Genomic DNA, 14,208 nt, shown 5'->3' with positions numbered 1-14,208 from the left:
AAGCGTAACGTAGCGTGACATCGTTGAGTCATCCGCGGATACCCGGCGAAGGCGGCAAATCCTCGAGGATGCAGCACCTTCCCTGTTATACTATGTACGCGAGAGCCAATTTGCCGCACTTTGAATATTAGTTCAGGCAGCCGTGTGCGATACCGATGATTCTATAAACCCGATAAACTTGCGAGGGAGTATTCGAGCTTAGCGAAGTACTTTGCGGAACTTTAATTATTGCCGGGAGCCACTCGAAGTAACTGACGCGCATTTCAGCCAAGTGTATTTGGAGTAGTTTGATTCGTTACACGATTCAGCAATCAGCGATGTCGCGGAGGCTCGAATTTTTATTCTTCAGCGTGATTTACGCGAAGACGATCTCCCTATAAAATGTTTCCTGTCATAATAAAACGAGGAAAAACTCGACAGGCCGATCATTACGATTCGCGCGTCTCTTCGTCATAAACGCGCCAATATTGTCGAGTCGGTCGTCGTGAAGTTGATCGCGAGAGGTTTCGCAGGACAGCTGGCAGGTCAACTGTCAACACTGACAACAGTACCAACTCTCCGGAGCCGGAGCTGTCAGGGGCTGTTTTGTTTCCGGTGATGGCGAGGGCGAGGGCGTCACCGTCAGTCGGAGTCGCCGTACGTCGTACGCCGTACTCGCCGTCGACCGGTTGACGTCGTCGTCGGTCGTCGTCGGCGGGGGGCTACCCGCTATTCATCGTCGCTCACCGGCCTCACCGCTGGTTCCTCTCGGCGGTGGCGGTCATCGGCGGTGGCGGCGCGCGCACTTCGAGTCACGTTTAGTTCGCGCCCGCTCGAGAACAGACGAGAAACGAGAAGGAGTTTAGTAGCAGCTGCGCGTCCGCGTGCCACGCGAACTCATCGCGAAGCGTATAATTGCCATTCGTTTTCAACGAATTTCTCATTCTGTCAACCGTGCGTCGACCGTCGACCGCCGGTAAGTTACGCCATACGCCATTTCCTATTCCCGATTCTCGATTGCCCGGGGCCCAGGGCCGGGGGCCCGGGGGTGACGAAGGGCGGACCGCGCGCCGTCTGAATCTCTGAATTTCGCCGCGAGTCGTCGACGCACGACGGAGTTGACGGACTCGCGCGAACGCCGTGAACGCGGGCGCGAGGCGCGAGTGCGATTTGCGAGGGCGAAGTGCGTTTCGCGCGGGCGCGCGCGCAAGGACGAATGCGTCGTTAGCGCGTTAATGCGCGCGATATCGTCAATCGCGCTCCGAGCTCCGAGGATACGCGCGACGGACCATCGCCGCGTCGCGTCGCGTCGCGTCGCGTCGTCGGTGTCGAGCTGAAACAAAGGGAACGGAAGGACACCCCAGGTACCCGCGACACGATCCACGGTCGTGCGTAACGTAGGAAAACGCGGGATAGCGAAAAGTTCTCCCGAGCGGAAAGACTCGAGGTACTCGTAACGGTTCTGCCTTTTTCCTCTTAGGCGCTCTATGCTCCATCGGGATGGAAAAGCCCTTTAATCACTCAAGTCGAGGTGATCCTTTTTTTTTTTAGAAAGGTAACGCTCGCGTAAAGAACAGTGCGGTTTTGCCGTAGGTCGGACTGTAGGTCGGAGGTTGTAAAAAGTCTGTTAAAGTCCCGCAGTCTCGGCACGAAATAATTCGTGTTAATTCGCTCTGACGAGTTTTATCTTCGATTTGTGTCATTTACATATCGTGACATTAACATCGCTCCGAGCTCCGAGTATACTTGTGTGCAGGGTTTTTCTTCTTTTTTTTTATTTTCGATGGTATCGCATTCGTTGAGTTGGTAACAATTCCGCTCGCTGCAAAGCGCGCCAGTTCTCGGTCTCGCCTTCAAGCCTTCTTCGGTAAAGATCGCGTGAAACTTCCGCGAAACGGCGGAAATTAACGTCTAAGATTTCGCCGTCGAGTCTCACGGGTAAGAAAGTAATATAATTGCCGTCATATAATGGAGGCGATCAATCGCCGCGCGTACGGGGAGAAATTCGTGAAATTAAATCTGCAAGGCGTCTCCTCTCTCTCTCTCTCTCTCTCTCTCTCCTTCCCCGCTAAGCGTATAAATTAGTCGAACGATTAAAGGTTAGGGGGAGTCAAGGGGAGATCACCCGGAGAGTCTCTCGGCAATAATTCAAGTCCCACGGGGTGTCTTGTCGAGCGTCGAGCTCGAATATTGCTCCTCGCGCGCGCAAGTTCAGCGTGTGGGTTTGCGGGATTATCGGTATCGCGGGAATGGCAGAGCGCGGACTAATATTCAAAGTAGTGCGATAAATCGCGGGATCGGTCGTGACGCTGGGAAACGACGGCGACGCGTCCCGAGTCCCGATGATCGCGATCGAACGCGATCCGGCACGGTGATTAGCACGCGAGCGGGCTTTGCCGATTCGATCGCGCAAATTCGCATTTACGTCTACGATCCCAGTGCATTCGGCGGCGACAGCATCAGACACGCCCACGCCACGGAGAGCAGCTGTGCCCCAGGCTCCAGCGGACGTGGTCATTGCCGACCGCAGAAACGACGAACGTTCGTCCGACGGCGACAACCTGAGCGCGGGGTCACGTAGGACTACCTACGCGTACGTCCCTGGTGAGTACGTGTCCTTGCCGCATGGATGAAATTATTCAAATGGTAGCGACCGTGCAATTACCGTGCGAATACGCACGGCCGAGCGGCCGAGCGTCGGAGATGCGCGCTCGGCGCGAGACCGCGCTCTGCTGCGCCGAGCCGAGAGCGGCCGAGAGAGCGTCATGTTCGCATATAGGATTCGCGCGATTCTCCTCGAATCGAGACCCTCGCCCTCGGTCGGTTTATCAGGGCCTGCCAGGTCCCGTGTGCTAATCTCGATGATTTAAACTCGAAACCAAACAGTCAGACGCTCGAAACACATCTGTAACGTTTGTGCAAGACCATCGAGATCCGCGCACTTGCTCTCTCTCTCTCGCACGCTCTGGGAGAGTCTTAATAATGCTCCCGATCTAAAACCAGACGGTCGAACACTTGAAATATGTTTACGAAGCTTGCGAATGGGATCTGTTCAACTCCTGTACGAGAGCCTTCATAAATTCTCTTTTGACTCTTCAGAGCCAAGCGCTCGAGATATACGCTTGTGCAAGTTCGAGTTATTTATGCTAAATTGACGCATAAAAAGTGCTTTCCTAACTTTCGATAATTATCGCGATGGATATGCTGAGTATTTAATTTAAATTTCTTCAATTTAAGAGAATTGAAGTAATTTCAAGTCTTTAGATTGCGCAATAATTTACATTACGGGGAGTCCGTAGATCTTAATAACGATCAAAAGCTCGAAATGTTGAGATCATTAAGGATTAACTGATGTCTTCAGTTCTTACAATTAGAAACAACGGGTTGCCTCTGTTATGAGTCGTCATTGCGCATTATCCTTTTTACGACGCAGATGGTTTCGAAAGAGGCTAACTTCTAAAATCGTAACAGCTTAAGATTTACTTGTATTTTACAACTGCAATAGCGTGAGTTGTAATTATGACACGATAATCATAGCAAGGTAATAACTCTAAAGATTCGGAAACTTCGCTTCAACGTTCGCATTTGTATCTACGTTTCGCGTCGCATTCAGGTTTACATAGCGATGTAATTCGGAACTTGCAAAATATGAAACGTCCGCGCGATATAAAGATCGCGTTCTATTTAACGTTAAAATAAATGAATATTTGTGGGTGTGCAATGACTATGATTATCATATAGATATACGAAAGCCAAAGATGAAATGGATCTTCATTAAAATGTCTCGTCAATCAAAATATTATCGTCAATGCCACTTTTCCGAAATTTAAATTTACGTTATAGAATACCGTTATAGAAAATACGATACATTTTCGCGTATATTGGCGGCTTTTGTATGCTTACTTTTCCTCAGCGTTATCAATTTTTATATAATTTAGCTGTCCGAGTCTAGAGTTTGCATGTTTTTACGCGATAATAGAATAAGCTCGCTCCATAAATTATGATTTAACACATCAGTTTATATCCATTCGTATCGTACATTTAGCGCTAAACATGGCTATCTGATATCCGACGTAATAATGCGGTGGCAGATAAGATCTTTATATAAGACAAAGAAAATTCAGGATCAGTGATGGCCGCATTTAGCGCTAAATATGGAATACAAATATAGATCGCCTCGTCTCTGATTAGCCGGGCATTTAACGCTCACCTGGTCATGCAATTCAAAGTTCCATCTATGTAATATGAAGATCGCGTTTATTCCACTAGTTAAATATGAACAAGATAGTTTCCAAGTTGCCGTTTAGTGGAAATGTAGAATGTTTAAGTTAATTAAGAATTTTGTTAAGAATGTTTAATTGACCAAAGCAATGCGCTTATATGACGAGTCAGACGCGCGTACCGAGACATTATCCCGGTTGAATTAGAAGAAATTAGTGCAAATTTATTATATATATATATATGCGAAGAAATAAATTTTTTAATCTTTAAAAAAATTATTTGAAAGTTTCTGAGTCCATTTTCTGAATTTTTTTAAAATTTTTTGCTATTTCTTTTAGTTCTTTTAATGAAATTAAACAAGTTTTTTTTATGACAATCAAAATAAATTAGAACAGAATCATTTTTTATTACAAATTGGACATTTAATTCTTGTGCATCTTGCAGAAGAAATTAAAGGAATTATTTGTCTAATTATTTGCGAAGTGATGGCAGTAGGTGTCTAGAGCGAGAAAGAGGATAGAAAATTCAGACAATTTCAATCTAATCCTTCATCTCGACTATTACAAATTCAATTTCACAGAATGAATTCCTATTTGCGAGTTTCCTGTTCCAATTAATTGCATTTGTTAGATATACGTTCGATGATTTCTCCGTCGTGGAGAAGTAGCATTCTGATAAGATTAACGCATGTAAGTATTTGGCATAATAACTAGGTGACTTTACTTCGTTCGTACTAACTACATTAAAGAAGTGATCTGATTATTCAAACATGCAAATGACGCGCGGGTGATACTAAACACATATTTTACTTTCTCCACGCCCGCACCGTACGTTTCACAGCTGTTTTGCCTGTTTTATACGTTTTATTCCTTTCTTATTGTAAGTAGTTTTTTTCTTATTTCTTTTCTTCGGTCATCCAAAACTTGAATAATATACGTTAATTTTATTTTAAACTCAAGAAGTTTATTTGAAGAGTACAGCTGAAAGAACTTTGCTTGCTATTTCAAGAAACTTTGTTGTGAAGAAAATTCCCGAGTGTGAGCGACTTGTCAGTTTGCGCTTAGCCACGTAGCTGTATCGTACGTGTGCGCGTATTCATCGGTTGCTTACTACGCGAAAGAGCGCGTTCGCGATGACAGAAAGGGAGAAAGGGAGAGAGAGAGAGAGAGAGAGAGAGAGAGAGAGAGCGAGAGAGCGGTAACATTTTCGTCTAATTTACGATGCAGTTAGGTGCTCGAGGAGCACTATGCCGCGTCTTAACTCGATAAATTTGTCTAATGATGGGCCATCGCTGAGAGAGAGAGAGAGAGATAGATAGATAGGGAGAGAGTGAGTTATCAGAGTCGTTAATAGTACATTGTGTATTCACAGTTCGCAATAACCAAAGAGGCAATAATAATAATATAAACATTGCCGTGTCTCATGTACATCGCCTTAACATAGGACAATTCTTAATCCGATAAACTCAATGATGAATAATATTACGACTGAATCGGACATAAAATGACAATTTATCTTACCGCTGACAAACACGTCAGCGATAAGATGGATTATAATTCCATATTCAATTCAATTCTAATATTATTTGTCACTATTTGGCGTCGTAAATAACGCACGTTGTAAATAATTACAACGAGCGGTTTTTTTTTCGATATTTCTACGACGTATTTCTCGTCGCGACGAATATTTAACGGTAATATTCAACGGGAATATTCAACGAATTGTTAAATCAATTTGAGAAATCAATTTATCGCCGATAATTGAATGGAATGCAACGCGCGGTAAACAAAACAAGCAAATCTAATTAGAAATTCGAAACATTCCAGACAACACGCATGACGCATGTCCCAAAGCGGGATATGTGACGTCTTTAAGACGTTTTTAAGACGTCATATGTCTCCGATTTGGGACATTGTGTTCACTGGGATATTAGATAATACCGAATTGTTCAAACTAATGTTTCTACGGTTGATCGATGTCTATTTGTTTGATGCTATAAATGAAATAACAAGAAACTAATTTTATAATATTTTTCGTGATTCAACAATGTATAATAAAAAAGTAATATAATAGATACAAGCTTGATTTTCTTGTTTTGACACTTAACGCTTTAATGTTTCCGATAATATATATGTTGCGTGAATATATTTACATATTTTAATAAAAATGAGCAATTTGACCATGACTTTTCGATTTATTAGCGATTTTACGAAAATATATTATAAATAATCGATAAATGTCCCATTGCCACATTCCATATCACCCTGCCTTCCAAATATTTGTCGGTATACTTTTTCAGCCACTTGCGCGAGCGTTAATGTTTTAAACAGCAGCCTTTGACAAAACGTATATCAGCACTATATATGTTTGTGCGCATAAAATATTTCAGAGGTGCCATAGTGGCTCCGCGCAATTGCGTCCGCAACGTCTTCGTAAGATAGGTAAAATATGGTCGCTCATATTTTACGATCGACGTTTACGCGCGCTGTGACATATGCTTACACGTACGCGTTCAGGCGTTTATGTCGCTCGCGCGCGCGCGTGCGCGAGAGAGAGAGAGAGAGAGAGAGAGAGAGAGAGAGAGAGAGAGAGAGAGAGAGAGAGAGAGAGAGAGAGAAAGAGAGAGAGAGACTACATTTATCTACTGAGAATGAACGGCACAAAAACGGTACGCGAAAAGCGAGCTCAAGCTCCCTCGAGATCTTTGCCGTCGTCGCCGTCGGCGTCGCCTTCGCCGTCGCCGTCGCTGCGTCTCGTCGTAACATTGTGCGTGCGACTCGATCAAATCCATTTATATATCGATGGGCCTATCGCGTGTATCAGAAGGACCTTCGACCGATGATGTGATCGATGTAGGATGTCTGATGCCTTACTTACTGGGTGTGCATCCGAGCGAAGCGAGCGCAAGGGAACACACGCTGCTCCTCCACCTCGTTCCGCGTCTCACATCCCTCGTCTCCTCGCACGGTTAATGGCCACGTCGTCGAGAGCATTATCGAGTGACCTTCCTTCTCGGCCTCCTCTTCGGTCTTCGCTCTTCGCGAACGTAACGTTCGCGTACATGTCCGTGCTCCATGTATAGGTATACGTATATAAACGAACGTTATACCCGGTAGTCCGGGTCATAAAAGCGAAAAACCCAATGTTGCTCGATAGCTTGAGATAGTTACGCGCGTCGAATTATACCTATCGAAGTGATAATCGAAAATAAAAATCCGAAAATCGCGCAAAATTGTGATACAAGACATGAATAAAAGTTGGATAAAAAAATGTAAAAATATGATTTCCACGTGTATCACCTTTTTTCTATAGTTGCGCGGTATAATTTTTCTTTATCTTTTATTATGATATAACTAGTCAAAAGTTTGATGTGTCTCTTTTAAATCACATTAGTTTTTTTTATAAAATATATAGAATAAAATATAACTTCTACTGTTTTATCCGTACAATATAGATCTTGAATATATATTGATGCATATTTGTATTTGCCTCTCTGCAGGTAAAGGTAAATGAATAAATAGAAGTACGTTTCAAGTGCGTTTTCAACCCTGTGTGTTGAATCATAGCTTTTTTTCGCACATACTTCACCTATAAGTGCATAATTTTGCATATTTTACTTGCACGCATAATATTTGCATATTTACTTATTCTTGGGCCATATTTAGCAGTTTTGCTTCTCTTATTTAGTTTCGCAATATGTCCTTTGCGATATGCTAAACTATTTTTTTTGTTTTATAAGAATATATCTACATGTAAATGGAATAAATTATACAAGTATATTTTTGAAGATTTGAAAGAGAGATCTTCGAAGACATTTATCTTTTGTTAAACATTACGCGTGATATGAATTTTACACAATTTTATTAATACAGTTTACAGGATATATTTATTGTTACATTTTATATCGATACCGATTGCATGAATGCGTTTTCAAATCGCGTTAAGAGATTTTGATAGTACATAATGAAATATTGAAGTACATTAATCGGATGATCGTGTCGCACGAATCACTTTTATAATTACTTTTAATCCGTAGTTAAACGCGTCCTTCTTTCTCATCAAGAGAACGGCAACAATGTGTGTAATTAATATCACGTACAATACGAATGGTATCATAATCGCGTATTATGATCAATATATAACAATAGCTTATAGTAAATAGTCTGTCTGTCACGACGCGGCCTTTGTGTATTCCGCACACGAAATACGTCTCACTAGAATTTCCTGAATGGAGTCGACATAGGATAAATATGTAGGAGACAGTATACCACACAAATTGAGTTCTGATACGATTGCTGTATATGATACTTGTATACAACGGCGCATAGACCCGATACGATTGTACTCCAAATACGTATTTTCGCGCGAATCGTATCAACCCGGTCGAATAGCTTTAACGGAATTTTTTTTACGGCCCGAAATGTATCACGCAAGAGCGTGAAATACATTGCTATTTCCTCGTGTCAGTTATACTTATTTTAAATAGTGTCACGTTTCAACTATTACGGCCGTTATTGATCCTATCATTATATTGTGCTACCTAATTATTGTGAATTTATCGCATAAGGAGACTAAGCACGGCTTTTTCTTTCTAGCAATTACATTTTTGAAAAACGAGATATTAATTTTTTACTTCACACATTATAATGTTACCATTCTACGACGGAAATATTTTATACGCAAAAAATGCATTATTACTATGTATATTTTTATACAGGAATGTTTTTTTTATTGTTGCAAGCATTAATACGATAATCATTATTGCAGTGATTGTCTTTGATCTCTCACGCGAAACAGAAGCGTTGACATTGTTTTTAAATAATTAAAATTAAACTATGACATTGTTTCTCTCTGGTAGCTATATTTTGGATAAAATATTTTAATCACCGCGAGTGTGTGTTACATAAAATGAACAACTTCGCTAACTCGAGCAATTTACTCGTGTAATTTGCATAATTTCTGATGTAGGAATGCAAAAACCAATATTATGGCATAGCCGTCAATGACATTGTTTCTAAAGGAATAAAACCACGCGCTATACTCTCTGCCTATTTAAATATCCGTGCAAGTAAGGGGCTGCGCACAATGAAAGGAACAGGGAACAGAGAACAACAGGGAATAGGAAACAGTTTAATATTAACATACACATTGTGCACATGGCGTACGGAATATAGAATAAAATTTTATTACTGTTCCTTAGTATGCTATTTCTCTGTTCGTCTGTTCTGTGTTAATGAATTTCATATACTAATATTGAACTGTTCTCTATTCCCTATTCTCTGTTCTCTATTCCTTCCATTGTGCGTAGCCCCTAATAAGCAGGTACTTATGTTAGCGAGATATTAGGGAGTTTTTGCAATACCGTCTTTCAGATACGGTAACCGGCGTATCTGAAAGACGGTATTGCAAAAACTCCGTATTAACGCGGCGCGCGCCGCCGTTTCTTCGATGAGCATTCGTGCGACAAACAAGAGGCGTCTTTTCTCGAAACATTGGCAGCGCGAATTGCGGAATGGGAGTTAGTGAATAACTTTTGTCGGCAAAGTGCCGAAGGGCTTCCGCTAGTAATTGTCATTCAAAGGCTCTCGTCGCAGTGCGGTTAGCCACGTACGTTCGAACTACAACTAGCTTTCGTAGCATATTGTTATAAAGTACCCTGAATAGAGATACATCGAACATTGTGTCGTCGTAACTGATTCTGCATCCAAGCATTTCGGAGCTGATTTTCCTCGATGATTGCTTTAACGAAATATCGATGATTTGCAGCTAGTTTTTTCAATCATAAATATTACGGGAATTTAGGTTACAAATTAGATTAAATACAAATCAAGATCAATCAGTTTAAACCTCTAGCCGACTAAAATCCGAAAAAATATCGTCTAGCTAGAGAATATATAGGGTTTGGGCTACATATTGACGCTGTTAAAGCTCGATCAATTCGCTAAAACCTCCCAACTTTTCTGAGGATCGAATAACTTGACTATCGATGCGGGTAAAACGACCGTCATTTTTCTTACTTCGTCCCTTCGTTGAAAAGCATATTTGTTGTTCTTGGGACACTTTGTAAATAAACTTGGCGATACTTTTAGCAAACGACAACATGAAGCGTTCGGTGTCAGGATGGGAGGGGGATGGTAGCCTGGCAAAACGGTATGACCATCAGTGACACTGCTTCTCAAATAGAGATAATCGAGCGCCGTACTTCGACCTATATCCAAATGTCCGTGAATGGCAAACTATATTAATGACGCCGACCGAGGCGACTGCGAAAATAACTCGTCTTGCGATCCTTTCGATTCCGCTCGCAAGCTTTCAAGCAATTTAACGGCATGTCTAATTTAATTTGTGTGTTACGTGTCCATGGACTTAGCCGAGCAAGAGAGATCGATACCGGTGGACCACGCGCTTAGGCTAGAATGATTTGTTGGCTAACTGCCATCGTCGTAAATTCTATTTTCACCAGATACACGCGGCCAGATGCGCGGCGTGGACGATCCGACCGTGAGATTCGCAACTTTTAACTCGTCAGGCGGAAAGGATAGAAAATAAGAACGCGTCCTGATGGTGAATTCCTTATACTTGGCGCGAGACCGTGTCTCTTGATTCCCCTGGGGAATTCTCTGTTAAAAGAGCTTTTTTCGGTCCGCGTATCCGCTAACTCGAGTTCGACTTGCAGTTTCGCACAAAGAGACGCGTATATATATATACGGCTCGCAGAGGAAAAGCTAGAAATATCAGACAGGATAGACATTTGAGACAGCGATGTTTCTAGAAATAACATGAAAACTTCGTGTATGTTTGTATATGTGTAACGGTCTCTATGTAATTTGGATTTATATTTTCGAAGCGTACGCATGTACAACAATTCAAAGCAAGCGCAGTGAACGTAAAGTTACCTGATTTAATACGTTGAAAACATAATGGGTAGCTCATATTCCTAAACTCTCCTTTGATATGGTGAATATGATGAATAATATGGCAGGACATAAACATTTTAAACGCTTCGGCAATCAAAGGTACCTACTGCGCTCCGATTGCGCCACGTTCTATCGTTTCGTCATGTATCCGCAATTAATCAGAAGTTCAACGACTGGTAATTTAATAACGATTGAATGAAGGGAATTTCGGGGCTTCACGACGAATGCGTTGAACGCGATGAACGAAGCGCTCCACGCTCCACGAGCGCTACGTCTATCGGTCGGTTCTTGCGCGATCTTATTCGGAAACGCGCGGTCGTCGTGCGGATACAGGATATGTCGGTTAGAGATAGATTCGTGTCGAAAGTCGTCGACGATCGTTAATGCGTAGGAGTTGGCCACGTGCCAGATAACGTGCGAAAAGCCACAGTTTCTCGCGCTTTGGTACACGACGAAATCAAAACTACCGAACGCTTGGAAACACGAATAGAAATATATACAAGAATATATATGTATAATAACTGCAACGTGCACGAAACGATGAACATACTCTCGAAAAATTTACTGTATTTTAGGTTACAAAATGTCTAAAATTTTCTATAAAAATGAGAATAACGCATTTAAAATTGCATCTCTTCTAAAATTATCGCATGATTTTTTAACTTCTTAACCGCTTGAAATGCCGAAGCAGAATGAACTTATTGTTAGTGAAAAGATTTTTTTCATTGCTTTTATGTTTTTATATCTCTTTATATTAATACTATGTCTATATTACTATAATATTTACTACATGATATTTTTGGTTGCTTTCGTAATGATCAATTTTCATAAACTAATGAAAGTAAATAGATAGTACGTCATATATATTTCGCATTGATACACAATTTTCCTTTCGTCAATTTCTTGAGTTTTAGAAGAGTGCTTCTTGTCGATTAATGTCGTATCGTCTAAGACTTCGATAAGCTCCAATCATTAGCTCGTTGATGGGGTTGCAAAAAGCGATCGGTCTCTCGCCGATGAACGATGAACGATGGCAAGCTATCAATCGCGTCTCTAACCTTCGCGGTAGATCGCGCAGAATGGTTTCGTCGAAGACTTACGATTAGTTTCGTTCTGCAGGAAAGCGCTCTACCACCTGCTGATCTCAATAGAATGGAAATTGAATCGATTTGTTCTGACATGGATATGGGAACTGAGGCAAATGCGAATTGCGGAGGCGTAAAATTGGACGCGAAAATATCGGTCTCGTAACCTAGGTAGAAATTAGGACAGAAATCGTCTTCGGCCCGCATATCGAATTCGAAAGAAGTATTCGACCCGAAGTTGGTCCGCATCTCTCTCAAAATAAATTTGTGAGACCACAAACACGACGGTTGCGTAATGCAGTCGCTCTTTTTTCGCAGATCTTGTCTATCGCGCTACATTTATATCACTTTAGACTGGCGTCATTAAGTGCTTCGCTGAAGACAAGGTTATTTTTATTCTACATATATTGTATATCCGACATTTGCGTAATAATTTAAAGTGAAATAAAAAATATTGTTATAAGAAATACTGTAAATTCGAGGAATGATAATTTAGCAATAAGTTATTTGGTAAAAATGTATATATATACATATGTATATAGAAGAGATGTTCTTTATTTTTCTCTCTCGTCTCGTATTTTTTGAATGTCTTTATAAATTGCATCTGCAGCTTTCTCAAATATTAAAAGATTCACGTAGAAAGATTTTTTAAAGATACAATTTTTTCAGAAGCTAATAAATATATTCACTTTGTGTCAAGACTTCGAATTTATCATCAGTATTTGTTTCTGTTGTTTCAGGTCCAGTGTGGTTTGGACATTGACTTATTTCATCCTTGTAACTTGTGAATAACGTCGATCATGGAGACGCTAACTGAGGTAAGTTAATTTTTATATTCTTCGCGCTCGTAACACGTACACTCGTAAACATTAAGTTGAAAATTTTGGAACTCTGGCTTTAAGATATATACATAAATTATTTTATTCTCGCTTGCGCCTGCGTGGAAATGTGCAAATATCCACATTTTATCACAGAAAGTGACAAGAGTTATTTGCATTTACCTTATCCTTGCAAAATGCGAACAACTTCCATTGGACCTCTATGGTCTTTTTGCATTTTTAAAAGAACACGAAAGCTTTTTATGGAATATTTAATGCGATTTCCACAATCGTGATTCTGTATGGCTGAAGTTTACAGGAAATAATGTATCTCTAGGTACTACAAACATTTGTCAACACTATTAACGAATTTTAAAGTTTTTTTTCTGTATATAATGTAAACTTCGATAATTTATCGTTCCATTCTGAATAATTTTATATTAAAGATGTATTAATATAAAATATTCGGAGAAGGATTCAGAAATTTTAAAGTATATAATGCATGGAAGAACAATGGAAATTTTAGTCAATTATAATATAAGAAGGTTATATAAGTTTTATATTTGGGTATTTTAAACAGCTTACTTATAGCGGTTCTTTGCTCTCGCAGTTCTGTCGTAAATAAAGCACTGAACTTTGGTTTCGTTCACGATCCTCTGTCATTTCACTTTGAATTTGTTAAATATTTTATGTAACCTGCGTATTATATGAACTCAGCATTAAAAATATTTTAACGAGCAACGCTTTTTAAAGAATATACGACACATTTAAAATTATATAAAAATATATTTCTTTTTAAACTTTTCCAATTTTTGTGTCAGATTCTGTCGAATTCTGTTGATGTGATCTTATGCAATAAAATATGTATAAATGCATGTCAACATTCTTTTTATCTGAGTTTTATATTACTAGAATTAAATGTCGATAAATATAATATCTAGGGAAGAAACTTGTTAACGTAAATTGACTGAAAAATCTCTCTGGTCTTTAAGAAAGTATAACGCTGTACTAGTTTCGATTCTTTTAACTCGCGTGCGTTCTTTTTATTAATATTTCATCGTTTCAACGATATAATGAAGCTGGAAATAATGCATTATGCCAATGTAGCCCGTCGTATCAAATCGGCTTTCAAACGCGGTCGATTAACCGATATTCCTCTTTCCTCCTCCTTCTATCATTCAACGGGGT

At 40.4% G+C, this 14,208-nt stretch overlaps 1 protein-coding gene across 7 annotated transcripts in view; it reads left to right on the top strand.

Annotated features, from left to right (window-relative positions):
- The first annotated feature begins 664 nt into the window (after window positions 1-664).
- The window catches only part of Dh31-r (Diuretic hormone 31 Receptor), a 91,438-nt gene continuing 77,894 nt past the window's right edge, over window positions 665-14,208 (top strand). For 2 of the 7 annotated variants that reach the window (XM_071795789.1, XM_071795780.1), the window contains exons 1-2: window positions 984-2,583; window positions 12,943-13,020. Coding sequence is in view for 5 of the 7 variants with exons in the window: in XM_071795780.1 (XP_071651881.1) it covers window positions 13,003-13,020 (18 nt within the window). In the remaining 2 variants the exon portion in view is untranslated. Of the gene's footprint in view, window positions 956-981; window positions 2,584-12,942; window positions 13,021-14,208 lie in introns of those variants that run through there. The other 5 variants (XM_071795741.1, XM_071795754.1, XM_071795747.1 and 2 more) reach the window with 5 other exon arrangements.

Source organism: Temnothorax longispinosus, chromosome 1 (assembly GCF_030848805.1).
Source record: "Temnothorax longispinosus isolate EJ_2023e chromosome 1, Tlon_JGU_v1, whole genome shotgun sequence".
Taxonomy (NCBI): domain Eukaryota; kingdom Metazoa; phylum Arthropoda; class Insecta; order Hymenoptera; family Formicidae; genus Temnothorax; species Temnothorax longispinosus.
Note: the sequence above shows the minus strand (reverse complement) of the source record. Positions and strands in the feature narration are given on the sequence as shown.